Source organism: Electrophorus electricus, chromosome 4 (assembly GCF_013358815.1).
Source record: "Electrophorus electricus isolate fEleEle1 chromosome 4, fEleEle1.pri, whole genome shotgun sequence".
NCBI lineage: Eukaryota > Metazoa > Chordata > Actinopteri > Gymnotiformes > Gymnotidae > Electrophorus > Electrophorus electricus.
Window position 1 is genome coordinate 26,104,066 of NC_049538.1, and position 25,815 is coordinate 26,129,880.

General features: G+C 44.8%; 1 protein-coding gene across 2 annotated transcripts in view; it reads right to left on the bottom strand.

Annotated features, from left to right (window-relative positions):
- Nucleotides 1-25,815, bottom strand: part of hipk2 (homeodomain interacting protein kinase 2) — a 74,806-nt gene that overhangs the window by 28,752 nt on the left and 20,239 nt on the right. For both annotated transcript variants that reach the window (XM_035525228.1, XM_026999507.2), the window contains exon 2: nucleotides 24,380-25,520. In XM_035525228.1, coding sequence (XP_035381121.1) covers nucleotides 24,380-25,520 — 1,141 coding nt within the window. The remainder of the gene's footprint in view (nucleotides 1-24,379; nucleotides 25,521-25,815) is intronic.

Here is a 25,815-nt window from a genome sequence, read left to right on the forward strand (position 1 = left end):
TTTGCACACCAGTGGGGAGCGGGTGAAGGCAGAGCACCACAAGGCCATAGATCATATGGGCGTATGTTAGCTCTGCTAAGCAAACAAAGAGGAGCAGGCAGTATGGCACGGCATGGAGACTCTGCACTGTAATCACCTCTTCCTCTCCTCCTTATTATTCCTCCACACAGCCACGCCAGGCTTATCAATAATGAATCTCATTTCCACCATCACGCGACCCTGCAGCCCAGCCAGGGGTCAGAGAGGCACCGAGCCAGACAGAAAGGGGGTGGGGGCAAAAGGGAGTGAAGGGAAGAGGAAAGGCAGAAATAAGGACACGACTATGAGAAAATGAAAAATGGCTCCATAACGAGGTGCTTGCCTTGTCAGCCAGAGCTGGTTATTTCTCCTAGAACAGGCACTCTGGCTGTTGGGCCCTGAATTGTCACGACCACCACCCAGCCATGAAGCTGCTTCACGTCCACCAAGCCAGAGACATAGTGCCAGTTATGGTAGGCATGGCTTTAACCGAAGCCCGTCCAGCCCGAGAGCAGGACCAGCCTCGGGGGTGTGTGGTTGAGCGCAGTGCGATCCTGAAGCCCTATGGTACGCATGTCAGGCTGTGAGGAGGGCCGAGAGACAGACTGACTCTCCTCACAGTGGTGCCTGTCTGCCTGTCAGCCTCCAGGGTGCTGTGTATCAGCTATGAACCACACACACACACACACACACACACACACACACACACACACACACACACACACACACACACACACACACACACACACATGCACGCACGCACATACACTCTCCCCCTTTCTCTCTCTCTCTCTCTCTCTCTCTCTCTCTCTCTCTCTCTCTCTCTCTCTCTTTCTCTCTTTCTCTCTCTCTCTCTCTCTTTCTCTCTCTCTCTCTTTCTCTCTCTCTCTCTCTCTCTCTCTCAGTCTCTGGAAGCCTCTGTTGGTATGTGGGTCATATCAAGTGCTCTGTGCTTTAATAAAAAGAACCCAAGACATAAAAATGTCCCTAACTGCCCCAACTGCCCCTAATTGCCCCTCCTCATCCCACAGAGCGCCGGGCTGCCGTCGGGATGTAGCCTCTGCCAGCAACACTCTCTCCAACAGCTTCTCTAACAGCTTGCATGCAGCTGACCAGTTTGTCAGTGTGTGCCTGTGTGTGTTCCCATGTGTCCGTGTGTGTGTGTGTGTGTGTGTGTGTGTGTGTGTGTGTATCCAAGACACCAACAATAATCCATGGTAAAGTTGCTGTTACCCAGGTTGGCACAGTGCATAATGTGAGTGCTCCTGAACAGCTCTGGTACTCGACAGTGCCTCTCCCACCAGCATGCACAGACCGGCCGAAACAAGGACTGCTGTCTACAACGCAGACCTGACAAATCTATACCAACACAAACCCACGCCCATACTAAACTCACTCACACGCTCCCTCTGCACACACCTCTCCCTCCACACAACAGCCTCTCGCTCTTGGTCCCTCCCTGGGCCAGTTCTCTCTGACTCTTGTTTAAGCCTGTCCCCCAGGCCTCTTGTCTGGGTTTCCAGCTAGTCCCTAGTTCCTCCCCTCCCCTCCTGCAGACAGTGCACACGTCACCCAGCCCCAAGATCCCGCAGTACCCCCACTGACAAAAGAATATCACCCACCAGGAACCCCAAGACACCTCAGTACTCCACGTGACCCCCCCCCCCCCCCCAACCCCTTCACAGAGACTTACGGTCAGCACAGAGGCCTGCAGCACTTCAGCCAAATGTAATTACAAAACATCATAAATGTGAATAGAGAAACAAAAGAAATGATTAATAAAAAAAAATAAACAAATACAAACAAGTGTGAGTCAGAAATCAGAGTGCAACTTATATGCTTCACACATGCTGGAACCTCATATGCCGTATGGCAGTAACACCAGCATAGACGGTGCTCCGTTACGCAAAAGGCTTTTCTGCCTGCTCTTTCTTTTCTGGTCTGGTGTTTCAAAAGCACTGCATGTTTGGCCTGTACCAACTGAAGGTCCTCAAGCAAGACAAACACAATTAAAGCCCTCTCCTCCAAACCAACCCACACCCAACTCCCTCACAACCACCCCCCACCCCACCCCCCGCACACCACTGGGAACAGGAGAGACATTTTCCATTAATAATCAGTTAAAATGACAGGCGATTAATTTAGCCGTGCATATGCGCCCTGCAGTCATTCACCGCTATAGGCACTTAATCACTGCTCCATTCCAAAGGCCCAGTGCTAGTTTTATTTTCTCAGCCCACCAGTGGATGATAATTCTTCTCCTTTTCCATTGTCTTTATTTCCAATAAGAGAAAAGGGAGCCTTAATCTACCTCTTTTCGTCTCTCAACATGGAACATGACTGTCTTTGTCTGGAAAACAAAAGTATTAAATAAGGTGACTGCGCACTGATTTGGTTAGAAAGCAGGAGGTGAGTGGTAGAGGGAGGGGCAGAGTGAGGGGAGGGGGAGGGGAAGAATGAGGGAGAGAAGGAGGGGCAGAGTGAGGGGAGGGGGAGGGGCAGAATGAGGGAGAGGGGGAGGGGCAGAATGAGGGAGAGAGGGAGGGGCAGAGCGAGGGGAGGAGTGAGGGGAGGGGGAGGGGCAGAGTGAGGGGAGGGAGGGGCACAGTGAGGGGGAGGAGGAGGGGCAGAGTGAGGGGAGGGGGAGGGTCACGTGAAGGTGGAGGCATAAAGGAGGGAGAGAGGGAGGGACAGGAGGAAGGGCAGAGTGAGGGGAGAAGGAGGTTCAGCGTGAAGTGCAGTGGGATGAGGCAAGGGGAGGGAGAGGTGCAGAGTAAGAGCAGAGGGAGAGGCAGAATGAGGGAGAGGGGGAGGGGCAGAATGAGGGAGAGAGGGAGGGGCAGAGTGAGGGGAGGGGGAGGGGCAGAGTGAGGGGAGGAAGAGGGGCAGAGTAAGAGCAGAGGGAGAGGCAGAATGAGGAGTGAGGGAGGGCAGAGTTGGGTACGGTGGGAAGCAGCGGAGCAGGAGGAGGGGCCGAGTAAGGGGAGACGAGGGCCGCGGGGTCAGGGAGAGAATGGAGCAGAGTGAGGAGCAGAGACAGGGGCAGGGGTGGGAACCAGGGCTCAGAATCTGACCAGGCGCCATCCGCACTGATGAGTGGATGTTACAAGATAAGTTGGGGATGTGTGGTAATGAAGTGCTGTACAGAATTATCACTGTACCAGGGTCAGTTTCACTGAGGCTACAGATACATTACCCTGATTATGTGCAGCTGCCAGAGAGAGAAAAAAAGAGATGGAGGGATAATGTGTGTGCACACAATGCATCTCTACATCTGTGTAGTAGAGGACAAAGCCAAGATGCATCTGGCCATAACCCCCATACACACACTGTTGACTTCCCGACAACCCCACCACACACACACAGCCACCCACACACATCAACACACAAACACACACACACACACACATACACACACAAATTTGTGGTGTTTACATTAGTCTAGGAGGCTGCCAGCACAAGCATGGGGCCATGCAGGTGTCTTGGGTTGGAACATTACAGACACACCCTCTTACGTTCTGAAATGTGTGTGTATGTGGCAGATATGTAATATAGCAAGCTTTTCCTCTCACACTCAGAGTCACTGCAAACACCTGCTTCACAGCAGCCAGAGGACACATTTATCAGGCAAACAAGCTCATTGGACAAAGGGTAAAGAAAACCATGGTTATCACCTCTGATAACACTAGAATACTGGCCTTGAACACCTAATGATGGACTTATCTGGCAGTCTTTGGGAACTGACACCACATAATAACAGTAATAAAGCTGTGAACCTTGCACGTGTGTTGTCGAGTGCAATGACGGAAGAAGGTGAGCACTTATATATATGTGGCAATAACAAAGCCACAAAGACGACATCTCATTCACACACACATGGACACGCACTCACACGCACACGCACGTGCACATATGTGAACTATTTGACAGAAGATGAAGATGGTTCACAATTTGAGAAGGAAGCAAATATGTTGACTTATTACCAGAAACACAAGGAATATCAGCCATGGATTCTTGAGGGAATCTCTCTGCTCTGACACCATGACTTAGTTAAACAAATATCAGTATGCAAAAAAAATCATCAGGCAGACAAATGGAGAACACGGAAAGCTAACCAAGCACATGCACAGAACAGCTGCCTCACTCACTCACTCACTCACTCATTAAATCTCACTGCTTCAGTCACCCACAATCTTGCCAGTGAGACTGACATGGTAATTGAACATGGCCTTCATATAGTTCTGTTTTATTGCTGTTATGTTTATTTGGTCTGGTACTGTAGCAAGTTGCGCGTTTCCAGCTGACCTATTCCTTTAAACAGACTGCTTCGAGATTCAGATCTTTAATATGCCACATTAAGATTCACTTTCAAGGGCCCCAGCATGGAGATCCATCGTACTCTTCAACATGTGAGCAGGGCTTTAGGTGATAGAGACAGAGAGAGCAGGACGGTGTTGAGACAATGGAGACGTTTGCTATTTTAAAGAGACACTAGTTAAGACAGTGCCGACATGAATGGCTTCAGTGTCTGCAATTCTGAGGCTGCTCCTCTGACCTGCACAGGTATGTAAGCAAAGTCTTACCACCAGAAAGAAGGAGGAAGAGACAGAGAGAGAGAGAGAGAGAGAGAGAGAGAGAGAGAGGGAGGGAGGGAGGGAGGGGGGGTTAGATAGAGAAACAGGACGAACGGTAAAGAGAACAAAGGGGAGAAGAGGGAGAGAGGGAAGGCAGGAGTAAAAAAGCACAGAGCCAGTAGGACTGGCAGTGCGCACAGCACAGGGGGAATGCAGAGTTTTCCTCACTAGCTGTGGACCAGCTTTGTCACAGAAGCCATAGAGAACATGAGTAGTCAGTGAAGATCTTCAGCTCTGTAGTTCTCCATATATGGAAAAGTGTCACATTCTCTATAGGTGTACATCTATAGAGCCAGCAATAAGAACATCCCCTGGGTTAGAAATCTGAAGAGGCAGGGGTCCACAGCTGGCTTGCATAACCCCTAAACACTCTCCAAACACTCAAATACTAAACACTATACTAAACACCCTCAAAACACTACAATAATCATTGTTCTAAACATTTTCCCAAACCACTATTCTAAACACTCCCCAAACCACTATTTTAAACACTCCCCAAAAACTCTAATAAAGACATTTCTAAACATTTCCCTAAAACACTTCCCTAAACAGTCCTCTTAGGCTAAACAAACCAACCTAACTATGCAAGAAGTTTTAATGGGTTTTAATGTTTTAATGCCTAACTGTGCAATAAGTTTTAATGTTTTAATTTTAATTTTATGTTTGCCACAGAGTCAACTATATTTCCCAAAAGGTACACACACACACACACACACACACACACACACACACACACACACACACACACACACACACACACACACACACACACACACACACACACCACATACACGCATGCACGCACAACTCTTGGCACTTTAGATGTTCTAATCATAGCAGCTATCGTTTACAGGGCTATCAATCAGCAGAGAGGGCAGCTCCTCCACTACAGCAAAACCAATCAGATTGATTACTCTGCACAGTTCCTTAGATGAAATAACACTGAATAGACCCTCCAACATCCCTCACTCACCATGCCACCCATCTCCTCTCATCCCACTCCCCAATCCACACTCCCCAGTCTTCAGATCTCAGTGACCAGAACTGCTCGGAGGCTCTGAACAGCTCACAATCTCTACTTGTCACATACAAGCCCCAAAATGCCATTCCAGACTACAATTCCAAACTACTAATAGAACCTAAAGCACCTATAAATATAATCTCTCATGTAGACAACACACAATGATACCCACCCAGGAACCCAGATGGAAGTCTCTATACCCAAAGTATCAACCGGCATACACACTCCTAATATACTGCACCCTGACACACACTGTGCAGTGCACGGCCACCAAAGACCCCCCCCCCCTCACCCCACATTCCATTTTCAATTAGTTCCACAAAGCAGTTCTTCCACTGTTGGAAGGAAAATGGGGAACTCATTACAGAATTCCTTTCTTCTTCCTTTGAAATATAGATCAGGACTCAACCATGGGATGGAGAGTTTACAAATACTTGTCTTAATTAATTTCAGATAATTAGGAATTTTAACACCTTCTTTGTCTTTCTGTGCATGTGTGCGAAGGAGAGAGGAAGAGAGAGATGTAGAAAGAGGGACTGTTAGAATGTTACAGTAAATTTCTCCGGGGTGAATGTCAGTTCTCAGCCCTAAAGAACCTGCATGTTAAGAGCACTGTTATGATGTTTTCAATGCAAAGTGTCTTGGCTGAGATCGGTCAGACTGTTTACTTAATCATAGAAGTAGAGGGGGCTGCATCCATCTCTACTTCCTCTCCTTCAGGACTGTGAACGATAAACAGTATGCCAACACACACACACACACACACACACACACACACACACACACACACACACCTGCTTGGAATGTGGTGTATATTCAATTCCAGCTATCAGGCTTGTGCAGTATTGTTCATATATAAACTCAGCCTCACTTGGCATGTGCGCATTACCCATGTGTGTGTGTTACCCATGTGTATGTATTTCCTGTGTGTGTATTACCCATGTGTACCCAGGTGTACAGTAGGGCAGCTGTAGCTCACTGGTTAAGGTACTTGACTTGTAATTGAAAGGTTGCTGGTTCAAGCTGCCACTGTTGGGCCCCTGAGCAAGGCCCTTAACACTCAAGTTGTACTCAGTCATAATTGTAAGTTGCTTTGGATAAAATTGTCAGCTAAATGCCATAAGATGTGTGTGCATATACAGAAGAGTGGCTAAAACTCCAACAACCTCACTTTCCCATGTTAGCAGGATTATGGCTAGTGACAGTCATAAATTTGAATTCGTTAAGAATGAACTGATGTGGGTTTGTGCAGCATTCCACTAATGCAGGACTGTGTCTGAGATATGCCATACTTATGGTTCTTATGCTTTTAATTAAGGAGGTCAGTTAGCTGTGTGTGTTATGGTATCAAATCACCGTGGTAACTGGCTGAGTGGGGGCACAGGAACTGCCCATGTCTCTACACATCACTCCTACAAACCCACTCCAATATGGCTGCCACTGGTGCTAGGCTACTAGTCGAGGCATCTGTTAAGTAATGCTTTTGGAGGTGTGTGTGTGTGTGTGTGTGTGTGTGTGTAAGTGAGTGAGAGAGAAAGAGAAAGAGAGAGAGAGAGAGAGAGAGAGAGAGAGCGCAGAGATTCTGATTCTGGTCCTGATTTGCTCAATGCAAATGACAACGATCCCAGGGAATGCCTCAACCTCTGCACAACCTTAATTACCATAGTGATAAAGTGCCGCTCTCCAAGAAGGGAACAAATGAAACAATGTGTTTGGAATCCTGGTGCAGACCTGAGATACTCTAATTACACCTAATGAACATGGCAGCGTTTTAAGGCAGTGCCGCACACTTCAGTTTTACACAAAGTTCAAGAGAAATAACACCTTCACACATCATGGGGGAAGAAACTGTGTGTGTGTGTGTGTGTGTGTGTGTGTGTGTGTGTGTGTGTGTGTGTGTGTGTGTGTGTGTGTGTGTTGTGGGGTGGGGGGGGGGGGTCCAATGAATGATTCCTTATGTCTGTTTCATCAAGGCTGAAGAAATGCCGTGTAAGAATCCATCATGCTCATTAATGCGCTGACCACGGCCCTAAAGCTGACCTCAACCCCCGTTAGCATAAAGGTCACAGGGAGGGGGCACTCTCTTGCCACAGTGAACAGTGCCTTGGTAACCTCTTTCATTTCTCAAGCAGACTTGACCTAAAATGTCAACTTATGAAAACAGCAGAAGACAGGACAAATGATGAGGATCATTTCTTCCCACTGTCTCTTTCTGGATTAAATCCTGCACATATAGGTGGTGCATTTCTGCCCTGTCCATACATGCTGGCTGTAGGACCAGGGGGATGGACGTAATTCCTGGGGTAACTTCTGCAGGACCAGTGGGCACGATGTAATTCATGGTTTAACTCCTATAGGACCATGAGGCTGGATGTAGGCATGTCCTTCAGGTGGGGACAGGAACCCAGGAGCACAAACATACAGACATATGCATGTAAAACATAAAACTGACACACACACACACACACAGAGACTCTCATGCCCACATAAACACATCAGTCTGTTTAATATAAATGCTCTGCAGTTGGAAATGTCTTCTGCCCTGCAGGCTTTGTGTGTTTGTGTGTGTCTCGTCCAGAGCCCACGCCTTGCAAGTTGAACCATTCATCACTGCTGGGTGTGTGGAGCAGCACATGCAAACACATGACCATGAACTTGCACACACACACACACACACACACACACACACACACACACACACACACACACACACACACACACACACACACAAAAAAAAATGCCAGACATGGAAACAGTAGATAACAGTAGTCTGTTCATTGCCTTGATTGCTGCAGTGATGATGCAGGGACACACACACACACACACACAGTGAGAAGATAGTTCTTATACTTTGACTTTTGGCGTCAATTTTAAATTCAGAGAGAAACCAAACCAAAACTCAAAAAAACAAAACTCTACATTGATCTCAACTAGTGATACCTGCACACACAGACACACATATCTGGACCCACCCCAGAGGGAGAGGTTCACTTTACCCACTGTAAGCCACAGGGCTGGCCACAGTTAGCCTTATGACCCGTACTTCTCTACTCTCGGAAGATCAGCACTGATACAAATAGCATATATTAAAAAGTTTCACATATTCAGACCCCTGATAATTTGGTCTCATCTTTGGTGCAAAAGAACAGTACACCAACGCATACAGAATGGAACAATCTCTTGGACCAGAGCTATGTACAATGTGTGTGTGTGCGCGCGTGTGTGTGCGCGGGCATGTACACCTGCATGTTCAATTGCATGTTCACGTGCATGTACACGTGCACGTTCACGTGCATGTTCACGTGCATGTGTGTCTGCACAAGAGATAGAGAGAGTGAAAAAGAGCTGTGTTGAGGTGCACCAGGGCAGCATTTTTTTTTACCTGAAAACTATGAGCTGGAATTTTGTCATCCTGCCAGAATTATACAGTTCTTTGACCTGTGGCACAGGCGGCGCTTATGAAGAAGCACTCAGCCATTGGAAGCCTGGGTGTCAGTCTTGCTCACCACACATGCATTTCCACAGGTCTCATACGAGCGCTGCACGTACGTGTTAAACTCTGTTGCATTGTGAGAACAAGAGCTGTATTTCAGTGTGACAGGTATTTCATTTTCCTGAGAGGTTTCCCTAATAGACACCATTAGTGATTTTATGACCAGGGCCAAACATCCAAAGAGACTGTGGAGCAGTGCAGTGGGTTTAGCCATTTCCCCACCGCTGCTCTGGAGAGACAGTATAAAATTATTCAGGCACAGTGGAAACCTGTTTCACTGGGTAAATATGATGGTTTCTATAGCAGCTCCTAAGGGGGGGGGGGGGGGGGTCTCTGTTATGTGTGCTATAAGAACCCCAGGCAAGCACACGCTCCGTCCTGCGAAGAGCAGGACAATCTGGACAGAGCTCAGAAAATACAAGTGCTCTGTTATTACAGACTGTTCAGTGCATCACCAGCTCATGTGAAAATAAGCCTCACCCTCCTCTCTCAGTGCACACAATTCTCTGATGGTCTCCAGTAAGAAACTAAGTCTCCAGATTTTCAGAATTATTTCTCAATTTAATGCACCTTTACAGTGATCTGGGGTCAGAATACAAAGTGACTTTTCTGACTGGTCTGGGATCCTAATACTCAAGAAAACACAATATTAACTCTGCAGTTTCTCCCCATGTAAACACACTAAGAATCCTCTGTGAACCCCACTCTAAAGTCGCCCCTCTGCCGAATGTGGCTGGTGCAGTGGTCGCCGTGGTGATGCAGCTGGTGTGTCCAGCTCCGTTCAGTTGGTGCTTTTTTGCTTTGGTCACGCTGCTTCATCCCATATTGCTCCTTACTACGTTCATTTCCATTTCCACACAACTATAGGAAGTTTTTTTTTTTTCTCCATTCATTCAGGAGTGACGCTTTAGGTACTCTTCCCATGATGTACCATTCATCATGTGCCCAGCTTACGCAATTAGCTGCCCTCCTCACTATAAATCATGCAATGAAATATGTATGGCAGAGAAAAACAAAGGGAGGAAACTTCCAGAAGCACTGTGGCTCATTTGGAATGCAACACACTTTGTCATCGCCTGCACAGCAAGACAAACACACGAACAGACAGGCAGCCTTTCACCCTAGCTGGTCAATAGACAGGAGCAGGGAGAGGTGCTGAATTTATGACTGATGGCTGTCGCGGTAGGAATGCACAGCTCCTACCAATTAGAAGGGATAGGAGCCCATTCCCACAGGCTCATGGTCTGTGCAGACCTGTGGCCTGGGAGCCTTAAGATGCAGCGTTTGATCACACGGCTAATTTCAGCTCCTAAGAACACGGCAGCATGGCCAACAGAATAATCATGCGAGAGGTGGGTGCAACCCTTTCAAAGCTGACATTAATGCACTCTGTGTGTTTCAGTTACTGGATTTTCCCCAGATTTTTAAGGGCTATTTTTGTATTGTACAGCTCTATTTATTTAAAGAGAGCAGCTTGAATGGATTAAGCGTTCTACCCTTTATGACACTCCTTCTTTGCACACTGTGTCCACTTACAGACCCATTTCCTCAGGGACCTGCAGAGCTCAGGCAGAATCCTGCATAAATTGGTTACAGTACTCCAATCAGCTTCAGGGGATATATATCCTAATATAGTGGTATTAGCATAGCATTAGTAGGTATATGTAGTAAGGTATGGAATGGCATTAGAGCAGATTTAGAACAGTCTTGCTGATCTCAGCTCTATCAGAAAGTGAAGAAAACAACCAGTGCTATATGACCTGGCAGTAAAAATCCAAAAATCATACTTTTTCACTATTGCTCTGAAGACTTTTACTTCTCCTTAAGCAAATTGCTTTGCAACTAAAAAGTACTACAACTTAAAAGCCCATCTTAGTCAACCATCACACTGTGCGTGTTGCATTTTTACAGAGAACATGTCATGTCAGGCAAACATTGCTTGATCATTTGGTCTTTAATCTGAGAGTCGTTTGACAAGTACCTGTGTTTAGGTTTGAAGCAGCTCAGAGCGCTCACCCTGTTACTGGGAAACAACACTGCAGGTGTTATTGTGGTGGCTTACTGGTTTCCTGTGCTCCTCATGTATTACACGGGTCCTGCCACCGTCCACCACAAACATGTTCCCAGCAATACAGTCCTCAGGGCTCTAGTCGGTTCCTCCAAGTGGGCCTGCTGTTCTTTGCCCTGCGAGAGCAAGACAAGCCCTTGGAGTGCTAAAAATGTGTGTCTGCAGTGCTGGCTGTTAGTCACGCAGACATAGTCCGCGGGCTGCCAAACATCAGCAAATCTTAAGCAGAAGTATGAAGCCCTCACTACCCTCAGCGCTACTACAGCACACCTTCCGAACACACTAACAGGAAACATCTGATTTCAAGTGTTTTAAGACAAAGTAAAGGGCAATATAGGCATGGAAGGCTGAGGTCTGGAGTGTGTGATGCCAGATAAGAGGCCATTAGATTTGGTTGCTAGAACAGTCTGTTCTTGCCGCTCTCACAGACTCTCAGCTGCACAAGCAGGGCCCTCAAGCCCGTATAATCTTCTGCTGGCCTGATCACACCAGTGCCTCCCCGAGCCCAGACCACCCCACACCCGCTACCTTTCTTTGGGCCATCTCTTTGTGTTTGTGTTGCCATGGAGACTCCTGAATGATGCAGACTGATTGGGATGTCGAGAGGTCTTTTTTGTTTTTTTCCCTAGTCCAGGGTAGACTGCATCTATCTGTGTGAAGAGCTTGGTACAGACAGGAAGGGGGTGAGAGGCAGGGTGATCCTGTGGGTTTTGTTTTCAAACGGTAACCCAAGGGCCCATGGGACAGTGCACTGTGCTTGTATGTGTTGGTTAGGCTGTCCTGGGTGATGCGTGCCTGCAACCACTACAGACACACTTTATATTAAGTATAATCTGCCCTCCATTACCAACAAAAAACCTGCTCCAGACTTACAGAAACATTAAAGCAACATATTACCACATAAAAAAAACCTTCACAAGAAACCCCCCCTATGATGTGTTAGCCTAGGGCCATTTTCTTTACAACACAGACTTCACACAAATATGTTCTAGAGGCAATTATGATTTTTTTAAAGTCCACCATGAAAGAGTGAATTATTTACCACCAGTTTGCTTCCATCATTTCCTATGGTCGGGGAACTCAACAGCTATGTCCAAACTATGAACATGTCACAAAAATACAGTACAGCATTTTACCAAGAAGTCAAATTCATGGCTTGACACTGTCAGTAGCACAAGTCTGGTTCTAACAACAGCCAAAATGCTTCAGCTACCACAAAAATCAAAGAATTATGAACACGCCCTCTATCTCTTCATAAATAAATAGAAAGAATCTTAGCAGTAGGACAGAAAAGACAGAGTGAGACAAAGAGAGAGAAAGAGAGCGAGAGATATTTAAGACCTCAATGCATGCATTCATTTAGCATTTCATCTGCCCCACATGTCTTTTACACATTAATGAATCTAAAGTAGTTAAGCAGGCAGCCCAGGGAGCCAGCCCTGATTTGCATAGACAGAGCAATGCAGGCTGGGAAGGAGAGAGTTGGTTAGCCTATTCTTCCAGCAGGCAGCACAGCTCTGACAATTCAAGAACACTGAATAGACCACTGCCGAGACCAAGGAGGACCATTAGCATTTAAATTGTGTACATTCTTCTTTATGTGGGCATCCGCGTAACACTGAGCGTCAAACACTGCTCATACCAACCGCAACAAAGATATATGAGCCACTTAGGATACCACTAATCTTTATCGACAGATTTCATTGCAGAATCTAGTTTGTGTTATAACAACTGAATTCGGGTAAAGCAATAATTATATGCATGAATACTGTCAAATATAATTGCATGAAAATAGAGATGGCACCGATCCGATACCACGTATCAGAATTGGGTTGATATCAGCAAAAACTGCTGGATTGAATATTGGGAGAAAAAAAGTTTTAGTAAACCAATCTGATACTATCACAATTTCAGCCTGAAAATAGCACATTAGTTTGAGCACGCTTAATACACAGCTCTAGACTTCACTATGGGAGATTTTTTTTCACATTAATGATTAAAACTATTACATTCAAATGCAAATATCAATGCACTTGTCATGTAGTTTTGATGACCCAGAGTGGGGGGGGACACGACAGGTTATTTTTCTAGTCAGAGCATTTAGACAAGTCAACAGATTTATTAATATCTAAATTTATTAATATCCAAACTGTTTCCAGTTTGGACGTGAAGTAAAGGAGGTTCTGCTTCAGGTAAAGGAGAAAGAGCAGCGTAACTGAACAAGTTCTCTAAATTCATGAAGTTAATTACTCTGTGGCTTTAGTTTATTCAAACCACACAAAAAGGCAAAGCTGCTGGGTTTGCTGTTAGCCTGCTGAGTTCTAAGGTGGACTGGAAAATTTAAATAAAAAGCTGGAGTGAAGTGAAAAGAGAATTGCAGTAGAGGTAGCCTCTCTCTGTCTATTCATTTAGTTCCTGGTGTGTGTGTGTGTGTGGGGGGGGGGGGGGGGGGTGTAGAACAGCGATTTACTGCTGAAATTCCAAAGAAGAATAATTATAAGGTCGATATGGAGTTGATGTGGAATTACAGTTACATTCAGCAATGAGACAAACTTGCAGACAAACTATAGTGTAAATTTCAGGAGTCAGTGTGTGGCAGACATACTGTGCATAGACACAGACAGAGAGAGAGAGAGAGAGAGAGAGAGAGAGAGAGAGAGAGAGAGAGAGAGAGAGAGAGAGAGAGAGAGAGAGAGAGAGAGAGAGAGAGAGAGAGAGAGAGAGAGAGAGCGAGAGAGAGAGCAGTGTGTGTGCACATACTGAGAGTGAGTACAGTACAGCTAATATCCAAGCTGGTGATGACCAAGGCAATAAATATCATCTCACTAAAGAGACAATGGTACTGGAAAAAAAGGTGAAAAAAATGAAGAAAACTCATGCTTTAGTCTTGTAAACTGCTCCACAGTGTTTTTTAATGAAAATATATTGGATTGTTAACGATATTGGGCGATATTCAACTGAAAGATTTCAGCATTTGATCAGTACAGAAAAATTGGTATCATGATATCTCTACTTGAAAATGCTCGTTAAATGTCACTGAAAGCACTGTTTTGTGCACATCTAAGAAACAGCACTTATCAGGGAATGACATGCTTGGGCCCCTTTTTTACCCAGAGACATGTAGACTATGTACTCGACACACTGGAAGTCTCCAGCGCCTTCTGTTCCTCTACAACCATAAGCTGCCATTCCATCCTTCCCTCATTCCCTTCCTTAAGTAAAGCAACTGCGAATATGATGAATCCAGATCATCTAACGCATGCTCTGTGTGAACACGCTGAACTGGCTCAGTGCAAAGGGAGACTACATGCATCTCTAACATGCAGTGCTGCTGAAATGAAGAACATCAGGGAAAAGGGAGAAACACACAAGGGCCTGAAATATGAGCTGTCCAGCTCAGCATGATACGGGCAAAGAGTTCCAACAAGTCTCAACAAGCGTCATCTGTGAGCCGACAGACTTCAGAAACGCAGGCTAATTTAAATGTGTGGAAGCCCTTACATTCCCCATGGCCCTCCACCGAGGGTCTAATGAGGACAAAGATTTGTTGAGAGAATCTTGGATGATGATATCAAAGAATGGACGCAATGTTCCCTGGTTTCAGTTTGTGACCTTAACTGGCTACATGGATTATATATAATATAGTATAGCGTGGGCTGGTAATAAGATGGGCTGCCCAAGGAGGGCAGGTTCTCTCATGGGTCGTGCTCCTCCCAAGGTTTCTTCCTTAATCTGCACAGGGACATTTTCCTTGCCAATGTCACAACTGGCTTGCTCATTAGGGATCAGGACCCAGTTATTTGTGAGATGTTTTGTGGCAATGCCTGTTGTAAAAACTGCTATATAAATTAATTTGTAGGATGACCGCCCCATTGAGCTGGACAGAGTCTTCAGGCAGTTCCCCACCACTCTGCATTGCCCTGCCTTATGGGTAAAGCTGAACACACCTTTAATGATAGGATCACTTATCCCCACAGTATCATTACCTTTTCATCAACATATGTAAGATTCCACAAGTGGCAAAATGTATGTAACAGTGACTCAACACTGCATGTAAACCAAAGCTGTCAATTCAGCCTTGATCACATTCTGAACACATATTGATTTGTATCACCTATTCTCTCTCCCATTCTCTACTGATCTATCCCTGGATCTGCAGACACAATTCTATATACTAGTGAAAACATGCAATTGGGGTACAATTTTTAAGGTTGAAGTGCTGTTTCAAGATTCCTGCTGAAAGGAGCTGAACTTTAATGAGAGTATAATGGGCCTGTCCAAGATAAGCAACCATTCCAGACAGGATCATTGCATGTAGCACATTTCAAATGCTAACCACTTTAATTATTAACAAGGATTCAATACATGGGTAATTATTTTTCCGAAACAACTTGTGCCCCAGGCCCAAATTGTTGCAATCTGATACACGGCAATACATTTCTGCACCACAAAGCTTTTAATGATCTTACATTATGTATTAACCTGGGTGAAATTAGATTTGACAGCAATTTATATTCTAATACTAAGAGCATAAAAACCTCACATTGGTTTTGTGGAGGAGCTACTTAAGTTGTCTTTGGAACTTGGGCCAAATTAGCAAGACATTTTATATAATCTTAATTTAAAACACTTTTGATTGACAACAGCACTGGATCAAGTCAACGATATACATCAACATACTGGGCAGAACAGGAGGGTGAGGATCAGGGTCAGGGTCAGGCTGAAGCTACCCAGCCCAGAGCAGTGGGCTCAGCTGGCACAACTAAATGTGCCTGGTGTGAATTATCCAAGCAATTTACCTTGGACAAACATAAGCAAAGTCTTCCAATTGAAGGAAGAAATGCATCTGTTTTGTTTGCTGGAGTTCATGGGAAACTGCATGGTTCCCTGAGAGTTATGCTGCGTCCATGCCAGAGAGGAGAGTGACAGAGAAGGGTCTGTTAACTCACATTGCCCTGCTACCCACACACCATGGCAGCGAGCAGCAGCATACACTTTTAGACTACTGACTGCCAGAGGTGTGCAGTGCATAACGAACGTACATCTTCTGCATATGGGCAATTCTCAAAATGCAACTACAGTTGAAACAAAAGTGGTATGTACGCTGCAGGCTAGCTGCTAGCCAGTCATACCTCTTATAGTTCTTCTTACAGAAACTACATAGCTAGCTACATAAGTTTTTCCTTTCTGGCTAACATTTATAGATGGACTTGCCCAACCTCGGGTAGATTATGGGATTTTCATGGGAGGATGGCCTTGAAAAGGCTTTTCAATTAGGTATGCCACAATGTCTTACTTGTTGCCAGGTTAAGTTAGTAATAAGGTAAGCTAAGGTAGTACATACATAGACAGTGACTGGCTAAGCTAGTACATAAATAGACAGTGATGTTTTACTAATAATGCCATAGCCCCTTCTTCAGAATCCAGAGAAGGGTTGCTATAGGCCCACCCCTGAAGTGAAACTCAAATTTCATTGGTCAGACTTCTTGTATGTCTGAATAGACATACATTACCAAACCCTTCATAATTTCACCAGAAGGGGCACATAGGCACACACACAGCAGTGAGTCCTTGCAGCCATACTAATGAGCTGTTTTGATTAGTTCCACTCTTAGACAGGAATGCATCCCATATAGTAACCAAGAATATGCAAGGAAGCCTATATGAATAGGATGATGTTTTTATTTCATTTCTGAAATATGTTTAAATTTTTCCGATTTGTTAACCCTTTTCCTCCAAAGATTTAGAAAGGCCTGATTGCATAACATTGCTGTATAAGTGAATTTAGCTAATCTAAGACTTGTTTAAATAATGCCAAATTACTTATACTGATGCAGTTATACTGATCAAGTGCCGATTCAACTTCACTGTTGGCAAAAGGCCATATGCTTAAACCTGTGAAAATATAGCCACCTGTTGATCATTCAGTATCAATACAAGTACAAGAGACTGATGTGCAGCTGATGAAGGACCTCAGTCTAAAATATATATATATTTATATATGGAATAACTGCAGTATATATATTGTCCTAAATAATTAGCATTCATCAAGCCATGTTTCTATACTCCATTTTGAGTCCTACTGATAGCAGAGAGTAATGGTGTGATATCAGTGCCTGGCAAACGACTCGGAGCAGTCAGTTGAGTATTTATATGCTTGACTAACAGGAGTTAATTAGCTACTTGCCTCTTGCTTCGGTGAGAAAAGAGTGAGAAGTAGAGAGGCGAGTGGGCCCCCAGGCAAATGCAATGAACGCCTGGTTATTACATTTCTGTCACTCATTGTCACAAAGGGTTGAGAATGTCATGAAACTCATTCTTAGGAAAAACAGAGAGAAAACATTCTTTCATCAGCTCACCTTTTTGTCTGCCCTCAATGAAACCTCACAGTTCAGCCATTCTAATCATTCTCCTCTCCAATTCTGTTAATATACAAGTAAAAAATTGGACAGAAATGCAAGCCTTAAAAAAATAATAAATGGTGTGTTAATGACTTCAGAGAGGCAGAAGTATGTGTAATCCAGCTGCCCAGCAAGGCTTTACATGTCAGGAGAAAAAAACAAACTTGGGTAGAAGCAGCTTAGCCACATGCCCCAGGGCTGTGCTTCTTTACAGGTAAATTCTTCACACCTGTGTTTCCTAGAAGGAGACGCACATTCTCCATTTCAGATTTGGCTCTGACTAACAGGGTCCCACCGCTCCATCAATGTGGAATAAAAAGATGCCTTACACACGCTTGAGGAAACAGTAACTAGTAGTAACCTCATTCATTAGAGTGCTCTTTAATGCCTGCCACGGAGCCACAGTAAATGTCCTGGAACGGCAGTTCATTTATAAACACAAGATAGGCAGGTTCAGACTGCACACACTGGGCGTTAGTGCTCTGGGAACAAAAAGAACATGATTTCGCCGAAATCCGAAATCCAGACTGGTACATATAAAGGTCTCATTTTATTGCGTGCGTTGTTTTTCAGAATTCATAGTGCACCCTGAAAGTCCAGCAGCCACAGATGCAAATCTGGAGGCCCAGGGCTCTGCTGGTCATGCAGCTTGAGGCTTTGTTAAGAAGTGCAGAAAGGCCTGTGGGTGTGAATGGGCTTATTAAAGGGACAGAGGGAGAATGGCTAAGGCCTCCTCTTGAGGATGTCCCCAGGGTCTGGTCAGTGTGGCGCGCTGCCTTTTGGCCAGTGTATCTCTTAATGCACATCACACACCCAAAGAATCCACGCAATTAGACAGGGAAAAGAGAAGTAAGCTTATTGCTTGTAGCTGCACAAGTGCCTACACTGCTCTTTCCAGCAATAGTGTTTTGATTGATGGGAGACAATAAACAGACCCGTGGGACGGCAACCCTTAGACTGCTAGTCGAGGTCATTCGAGAGGCAAGCAGGGTCATGAGGGGAAGCTGGGTCTTGGGGCAGAATTTCCGTGGATGCCAAAGTAAAATGCAGGACGTTTTCTCCTGTCCGAGCCATTTTACTATACTGACCAAGCCACTGAGCAGCCGTGCTGTGCCCATCTCTGTGCTTTGACTCAGACTGCTAAAGCCAGTAATGTCCGAGGCATGAAGGAGTGAGAGACAGAAAGGAAGAGGGAGAGAGAGAGAGAGAGGGGGGGGGGGGCGGAGCCAATGGGGCAGAGAGGCAGTAAAAGAACTGTCATGTCAGCATCTGCTTCCCTCATTCCAGCCAAAGCCATGCAAATGTAGCACTCCACTACACAGAGTCGACAGCAGAGATCTGACATGAACTCCAAATCAGAGCATTTTCACATGGAAAAACACAATTACAACTAAATGGGTTAAAGAAACCAGCTTAGATGGGACAATAATCCCCTTTATCTGGTGCCTCTTGAGTAAGACTGCCAGCTTTACCTGTTACATCATTAGGTAGTGCATATTATAGTGAGGGAAGGGGGAGTTTAGCTGATGTAACCTGAAAAATATAGTCAGGAACTGGCAGTACAGGCAAACTCAAAAGCCCCGAGCCAAGGGGAATGGCCATAAACAAATAATTTTCAAGATGTTGGCAATGCAAGATTTTTTAAAAAAGTGCTAAAGGGGAGAAAATAGTTTTTAAATCAAACAAGGCTGAAATCTCGGTAGAATAGCGAAAGATTAATGTTTACCTATAAGACATTATGATTCACATAATTAAGACAGTGTACCTTTGCACCTGACTCCACGTGTCATATGCTGCTTTGCCTGAATTTTTTCATAACAGGCAAATATACTCGGCTCATGGTCATCATGAAAACGGTTGCCTTGATTAGCATTGTTTAGTACACTTGTGTCAATATGCCACAGTGAAAAAAAAATATTTTCTTTTACACCATGTAATGTGAGCTCTCAAATCCAATACAGTACAAACACTCATGTTCAATAGATCAAATTCCATTACAACCGACAGGCTAAGTGTTAGCAAAAAGCAGAGCCCGTAACGATATGAAGATCATCTGAATGCCCGGTGCCAACAGCCATTTGTGGAGAGCGTTTACAGCGAGTGTGGAGCAGTGACACCAGACACAAGAGCCGCTGAGGCTTTGGAAGTTTCCAACTAAGAATTTCTCTGCATTCCACAATCACTTTTACGGTTGATAGCACAACCACAGACAGAGTCTGCTGAAGGGCTTCAGTTTAAAATATGCAAAAATGGGAACATTGGTGCATCCTGTTCTGTCGGAGGCCAGGGAAAATGTCCCTCGCATTTAAAAGGACGGCCAAAGTAAATAAGGAGAGAGAACGGTAAGAGCGAATCATGAGCAAACAGACCTTTATGTAAGAGCTCTTTTACAAAGCCATGGCTTCCAAGAGCAATGTGCACTCACTGCAAAACATGAATGAATCAGAAAAGTGACAGTTATTAAGATATAGTTATTTGGGTTTAATGACAGGATGAGGTTTTTGTTAGATTTTTTTTTTGGCCAATTCTATTTTTCATTTAAAATTTTTTTTTTAAACACAGATACACTATTACCAGCCTGAAAGACAAGTGTGAGGCTCCTCTCCAGCCAGGCTTAACTGATGTTACTCTCCTGTGGTCTTCTTCTGTGCCAAAACAGCAGGGAGAGTCCGTGCCCATCTCTTCTCCAATCTGATCTGAAATGGGAAGCCACTCATGTATTCTTAAGGTACTTCACCAGTGGCACCAATTTATCACAGAATTTCAGCAGATTCTCCCAGTTTTTCTGGCACAGTTCAAGAGACAAGAGTTTGAGAGAGAATGAGGGAGAGAGTGAGGGAGAGTGAGAGAGCGAGAGAGAGAGAGAGAGAGAGAGCGAGAGAGAGAGAGAGAAAGAGAAAGAGAGCGAGAACTCCTATTAGATGAATAAGAGTGATATGTGGCAGGAACAGTGTGAAGACTGTAGGAGGGCTCTCCAGGTGGGTCAGAAATGTGAGTATGTCAAGAGCGTGAGTGTGTGAGCATGCATATGTGGCACAAAGCAGAGCTGAAACTGAAGAGAAAAGCTTGTGCAGCTGTTGGATGTGGAGTCTAACTAAGTCTAACTAAGGTCTAGTCTTACCACCTGATCTTATCTCTTAGAGGTCTGAACCTGATGTACAGGGACAGTCTTTTCAAACTGATCACAGGACAGTGGGATAATTAAAAAAAAGCACAATAAAGCAAAGTCAAGGCTTCTTTAAAATGTAAGCAGACACAAACAGAATGTAGGACAGCAAAAAGTGCCCATATCACAGTGTTCAGAGTCTTCTTCACATACCCAGAGGTGGTAAATGGTAACTGGTAAAACTAAATTTTATCTTATTTTTGCTTTGTGAGTCCTGCCAAGGAGGCATGAGGGGGATCATTTCTCTGCCCTCCACAGGTGACGCACAGACACAGAGACAGACAGACACACCGGTCTCAGCAGTTCCACTTCACTCACCTTCTCACCCACAGTGTGCTAACAACACAACACATGCCTGTGTGCCCAATATTACAACATACATCGCAATCTCAAGATACTTTGACAAGAACACAATTTTATTTGTTTGTTTGTTGTCTATTTTTTGCAACATTAAAATGGAAATTAAAATATAATTACACATTTAAATGGTAGACTGTCAGCCATAATTTGAGGGGATTTTATATTGATTTAGAAAGAATGATTTAGAAAAAGATGCTATTTTAATTACACAGTACTGAAGATCCTTAACTAGATTCTTAAGATTTACAAGATTTAATTGTTATATTTTTCATTAGTTGTAACTGTCTATAATACTTCTGCTTAAATAAGCAGTAGTAGAAGCTGCATTAGTCCATCTGATTCTTCTCATGTATAGCAAAATAAATGTGCTTGTTAGATATTTAATAACATGTGGGCCATAAAACACACCTGTAACTTACAGAACAGAATCACAGCAAAAGTTGCAATCACAATACTAATAGTCCAGTTATTATTGTTATATCAAATCCATACGGATAGTGTTATAATAAGGATAATTCTGAATAATTATTAATGATCTATAATAATAATACTCATTGTCTTATTATTGCCTATATATATATATATATATATATATATATATATATATATATATATATATATATATATATATATATATATATATATATATTCACAATATTGATGGGCTAATTACTACTTGATATATAATTGCCATACTGATAGCTCAATGATTATTTATATATAATCACAACACTGATGATCCAATTATTACTGATACATAGTCACAATACTAATGATCTAATTAATATTCATATGTAATCAGTTGAGTGCAATGCAGTGTTGCATTGCTCTAATATAATATGGCACTCAATTACACTGTATTACTCTAACACAACACTGAGCTCAATTACATTTACGGCATTTTAGCTGACACTTTTATCCAAAGCGACTGACAATTATGACTGAATACAACTAGAGCAATTGAGGGTTAAGGGCCTTGCTCAGGGGCCCAACAGCGGCAACTTGGCAGTGGCAGGGATTGAACTGGGAACCATCCAATTACTAATCATGTACCTTAACCACTGACCCTCCAATTACACTGAATCACTAACACAGCACTGTTACACTGCATCACTCTTAACACAGCACTGCACTGAAACAAACAGGTACCAGCAACACGTGCTGGAATTTCAGAGGTAATGGCATTCTTGGCAATAAACATCTATTTGTATCACTAAATGGTCTTAATCAAATGAAGACTGGGGTTTTAATTAAAAGCTTTAAGAGTTTTAAGTTATTTTCATAATTTTACACCCTCAGACATAAAGCCTATTGTGATGTCCAATTTTTTTTGCAAGCTTGAACTGATCATATCAACACAGCTTCAAAGTGCAAATGTAAGACCAGTAAGACCAGCAAGACCAGTAAGACCAGTAAGGAGTTCCCGTATTTTCTTTTGCCACCCCCTCCAGCACACATTCCCACATGTCAAGGCTGCTATGTCATATTGCCATGTTTGGATTACAGCCTCATTAACAACTGGTAACAAAGACCTCGGCATCTGCAAAATGACACTGCAGAAAACAAGATGCACATGTGGCAGTGGTCAGGCTGACCTCTCCTAACCCTTACCCTTACCCTGACTCTTACCCTTACCCTAACACTTACCCTTACCCTCACCTCTTCAGATGTTTTTTTGTGTGTACCTTTTACACTCTCATGATGTAGGAAAACCTAGACCCCAACAAAGAAGGCTTCTGTCTTAACCAGCCCTGAGTCCCAGATGAAATCTTCCACCTTCTCAATGAACCCAAACAGAGGTATATCAAAATGAAAGCAATAGGGGCAAAAACCAAAGCTTTTGAGTGAGTCATCTGTTTCTAATGCTGGTGCTCTGGTGTGGTTTGCAAGGAAGTGGAGAACTCGGGCTGACCCCACGAGTCCGTCCCTGGTGACGGCGGGGTGGGGTAAAAATGGAAGAACGTGCCTAAATGCAACAGGCCTCATGTTTAAAGCATCTGTTCAGTGCCAGGTTTCTCCAGGCAGTGTTTAATATATTTGTTCTGTACCAGGGTTCTCCAGGTACAGTGTTTAATGTATCTGCTCTGTGCCAGGGTTCTCCAAGCACAGTGTTTAATATATCTATTCTGTGCCAGGGTTCTCCAGGCACAGTGTTTAATGTATCTATTCTGTGCCAGGATTCTCTAGGTATAGTGTTTAATGTATCTGTTCTGTGCCAGGGTTCTCCAGGCAGTGTTTAATGTATCTGTTCTGTGCCAGGGTTCTCCAGGCAGTGTTTAATGTATCTGTTCTGTGCCAGGGTTCTCCAGGCACAGTGTTTAATATATCTGTTCTGTGCCAGGGTTCTCCAGGCAGTGTTTAATGTATCTGTTCTGTGCCAGGGTTCTCCATGCAGTGTTTAATGTATCTGTTCTGTGCCAGGGTTCTCCAGGCAGTGTTTAATGTATCTGTTCTGTGTCAGGGTTCTCCAGGCACAGTGTTTAATATATCTGTTCTGTGCCAGGGTTCTCCAAGCACAGTGTTTAATGTATCTGTTCTGTGTCAGGGTTCTCCAAGCACAGTGTTTAATGTATCTGTTCTGTGTCAGGGTTCTCCAGGCACAGTGTTTAATATATCTGTTCTGTGCCAGGGTTCTCCAAGCACAGTGTTTAATGTATCTGTTCTGTGTCAGGGTTCTCCAGGCACAGTGTTTAATATATCTGTTCTCCGCCAGGGTTCTCCAGGCTCTGTGTTTAAAGCATCTCTTCAATGACAGGGCTCTCCAGGCTGTTACGTTTTCTATTTAACTCCCACACAGTGCAAAGAAGAAAACCAAGAGGCGGACAAAAAAGCACCTGCAGCAAATACCTCCCAGCTGCTGTCACTGTGATGCTCTACTGTGCTGTAAAGTGCACTAAACAGACCATCTTTAATCTTCAAAGCAGCCCATGCCATGATTGTTTTCTCACCTTACAGAAAATAAGCATCTAGATTCACAGAAGGCTTTGAGATTCTCTGCTTTTTTCTACAGCCTACACTGAGGATGTGCCTAAAGCCCCAGCAATCAGGACAACCCATCTCCAGTTAAGCATATATAAATCAACCTATATCTCACGCATGGTGACCAGTGAAACATATGAAAAGATACAAATCTGTGGAAGGAGGAAAACTATTAGCCCTTCCCATGAATCACTAACAGCTATCCAAGCCTGAGCCAAAGGGACAAGACTCTGCATTACCTGTAGTATCGGGACTGGAGGTAAGTGGAGCACACAGCTTTGGACACGTGACTGGCGGAGCCAAAGTCGATGACTTTGACCCTGTACGGCTGCCGGGCCGGGTCCACCAACATGATGTTCTCGGGTTTGAGGTCGGCATGGATGAGGCCCAGACTCTTGAGCTTCATGAGTGCCGTGGCGACCTGCTGCAGCACGGGCCGGATGTGGCGCAGTGGCAGCGGGCTGAACTTGTTCTGTTTGAGGAAGTCGTACAGGTTTTGCTCCAGCATCTCGAACACCAGGCACGTGTGGTTCTTGTGCTGGAAGCATTCGTATGCACGCACAAAGTTGTAATCGTCGGCACTCTCCGTGCTCAGGCGCGCCAGGATGCTGACCTCGATCTGACCCTGCCGTGCGTAAGATGGATGGTTCTTTAGGATCTTGATGGCCACGATCTCGCTGGTGCCACGCTTCCAGCACTTGACAACCTGGCCAAAAGTGCCACGGCCCAGGAACTCCAGCACTTCATACGTGTTGGTCATGGAGCAGAGCACCTCGTGCTGCAGCAGCTGATAGTCGCCTTCGCTGTTGGCGCCGCTGTTCTTCGACGTGGCGGAGGCAGTGTTGCCGTTCTGGAGCATGGGTGCAGGTGCAGCCGCCTGCTGCTCCTCCACCACGTGCACACTACCCCCACCCCCGGCCCCGCCCCCACCCCCAGCCCCGCCCCCAGCGCCGCTGCCGTGGTTGTTGTCCAGTTCCTCGCTCTTGCGTTTAAGCCCACATCGCTGGTATGTGTCCAGCAGGCAGACCGTGCTGCGCCGTGTAAGGTTGTGGCCTCCGCTGCCGCCCCCCAGCAGTTGGCCAGCCGCCGCCCCAGACGTGCTGCTCGCCGAGGCCACCACGATGTGTCCGGAGCCGGCGGGGAAGAGGAGGGCTTGCTCGTAGGGCAGGGAGGAGCTGGAGACAGGGAGTGAGGCAGTGCTCAGGCCCACAGGGGCGACGGACACGCTCTGCTTGCTGTTGTGACTATAGGCCTTGCTGTGCGTGCCGTACCCGGTCATATCCCAGTTACAGCTCTGCTCCAACTTCAGTTTCTTCACGCTAAAGAAGGCACTTGACTGTAGAGTGTGGGGTGAGAAGACTTGCACTTGCGAGGCCATACCTGAAGAAGACGACACAGAGCAGGAACTTAACCACAAACGTGCTCAGCTCTGTAAACTTTGCATAAAAACTGCACATACATTAGCAAGACACTAACACTAACTTGACTAACTTGGAAAGATGCGTTGCACATTTTTATCTCTTGCAAATGTTAATAAGATTCGCTTGATAAAAACCCTTGCTTCAGGGCAGTCAAGAATAGGGCAGTTATGAATGAAGATTACTTTCAATACATTAGACACACATACTTTTTTACATTCAGACTTAGTGTATAATATTTACTCAAGTTAAAGCAT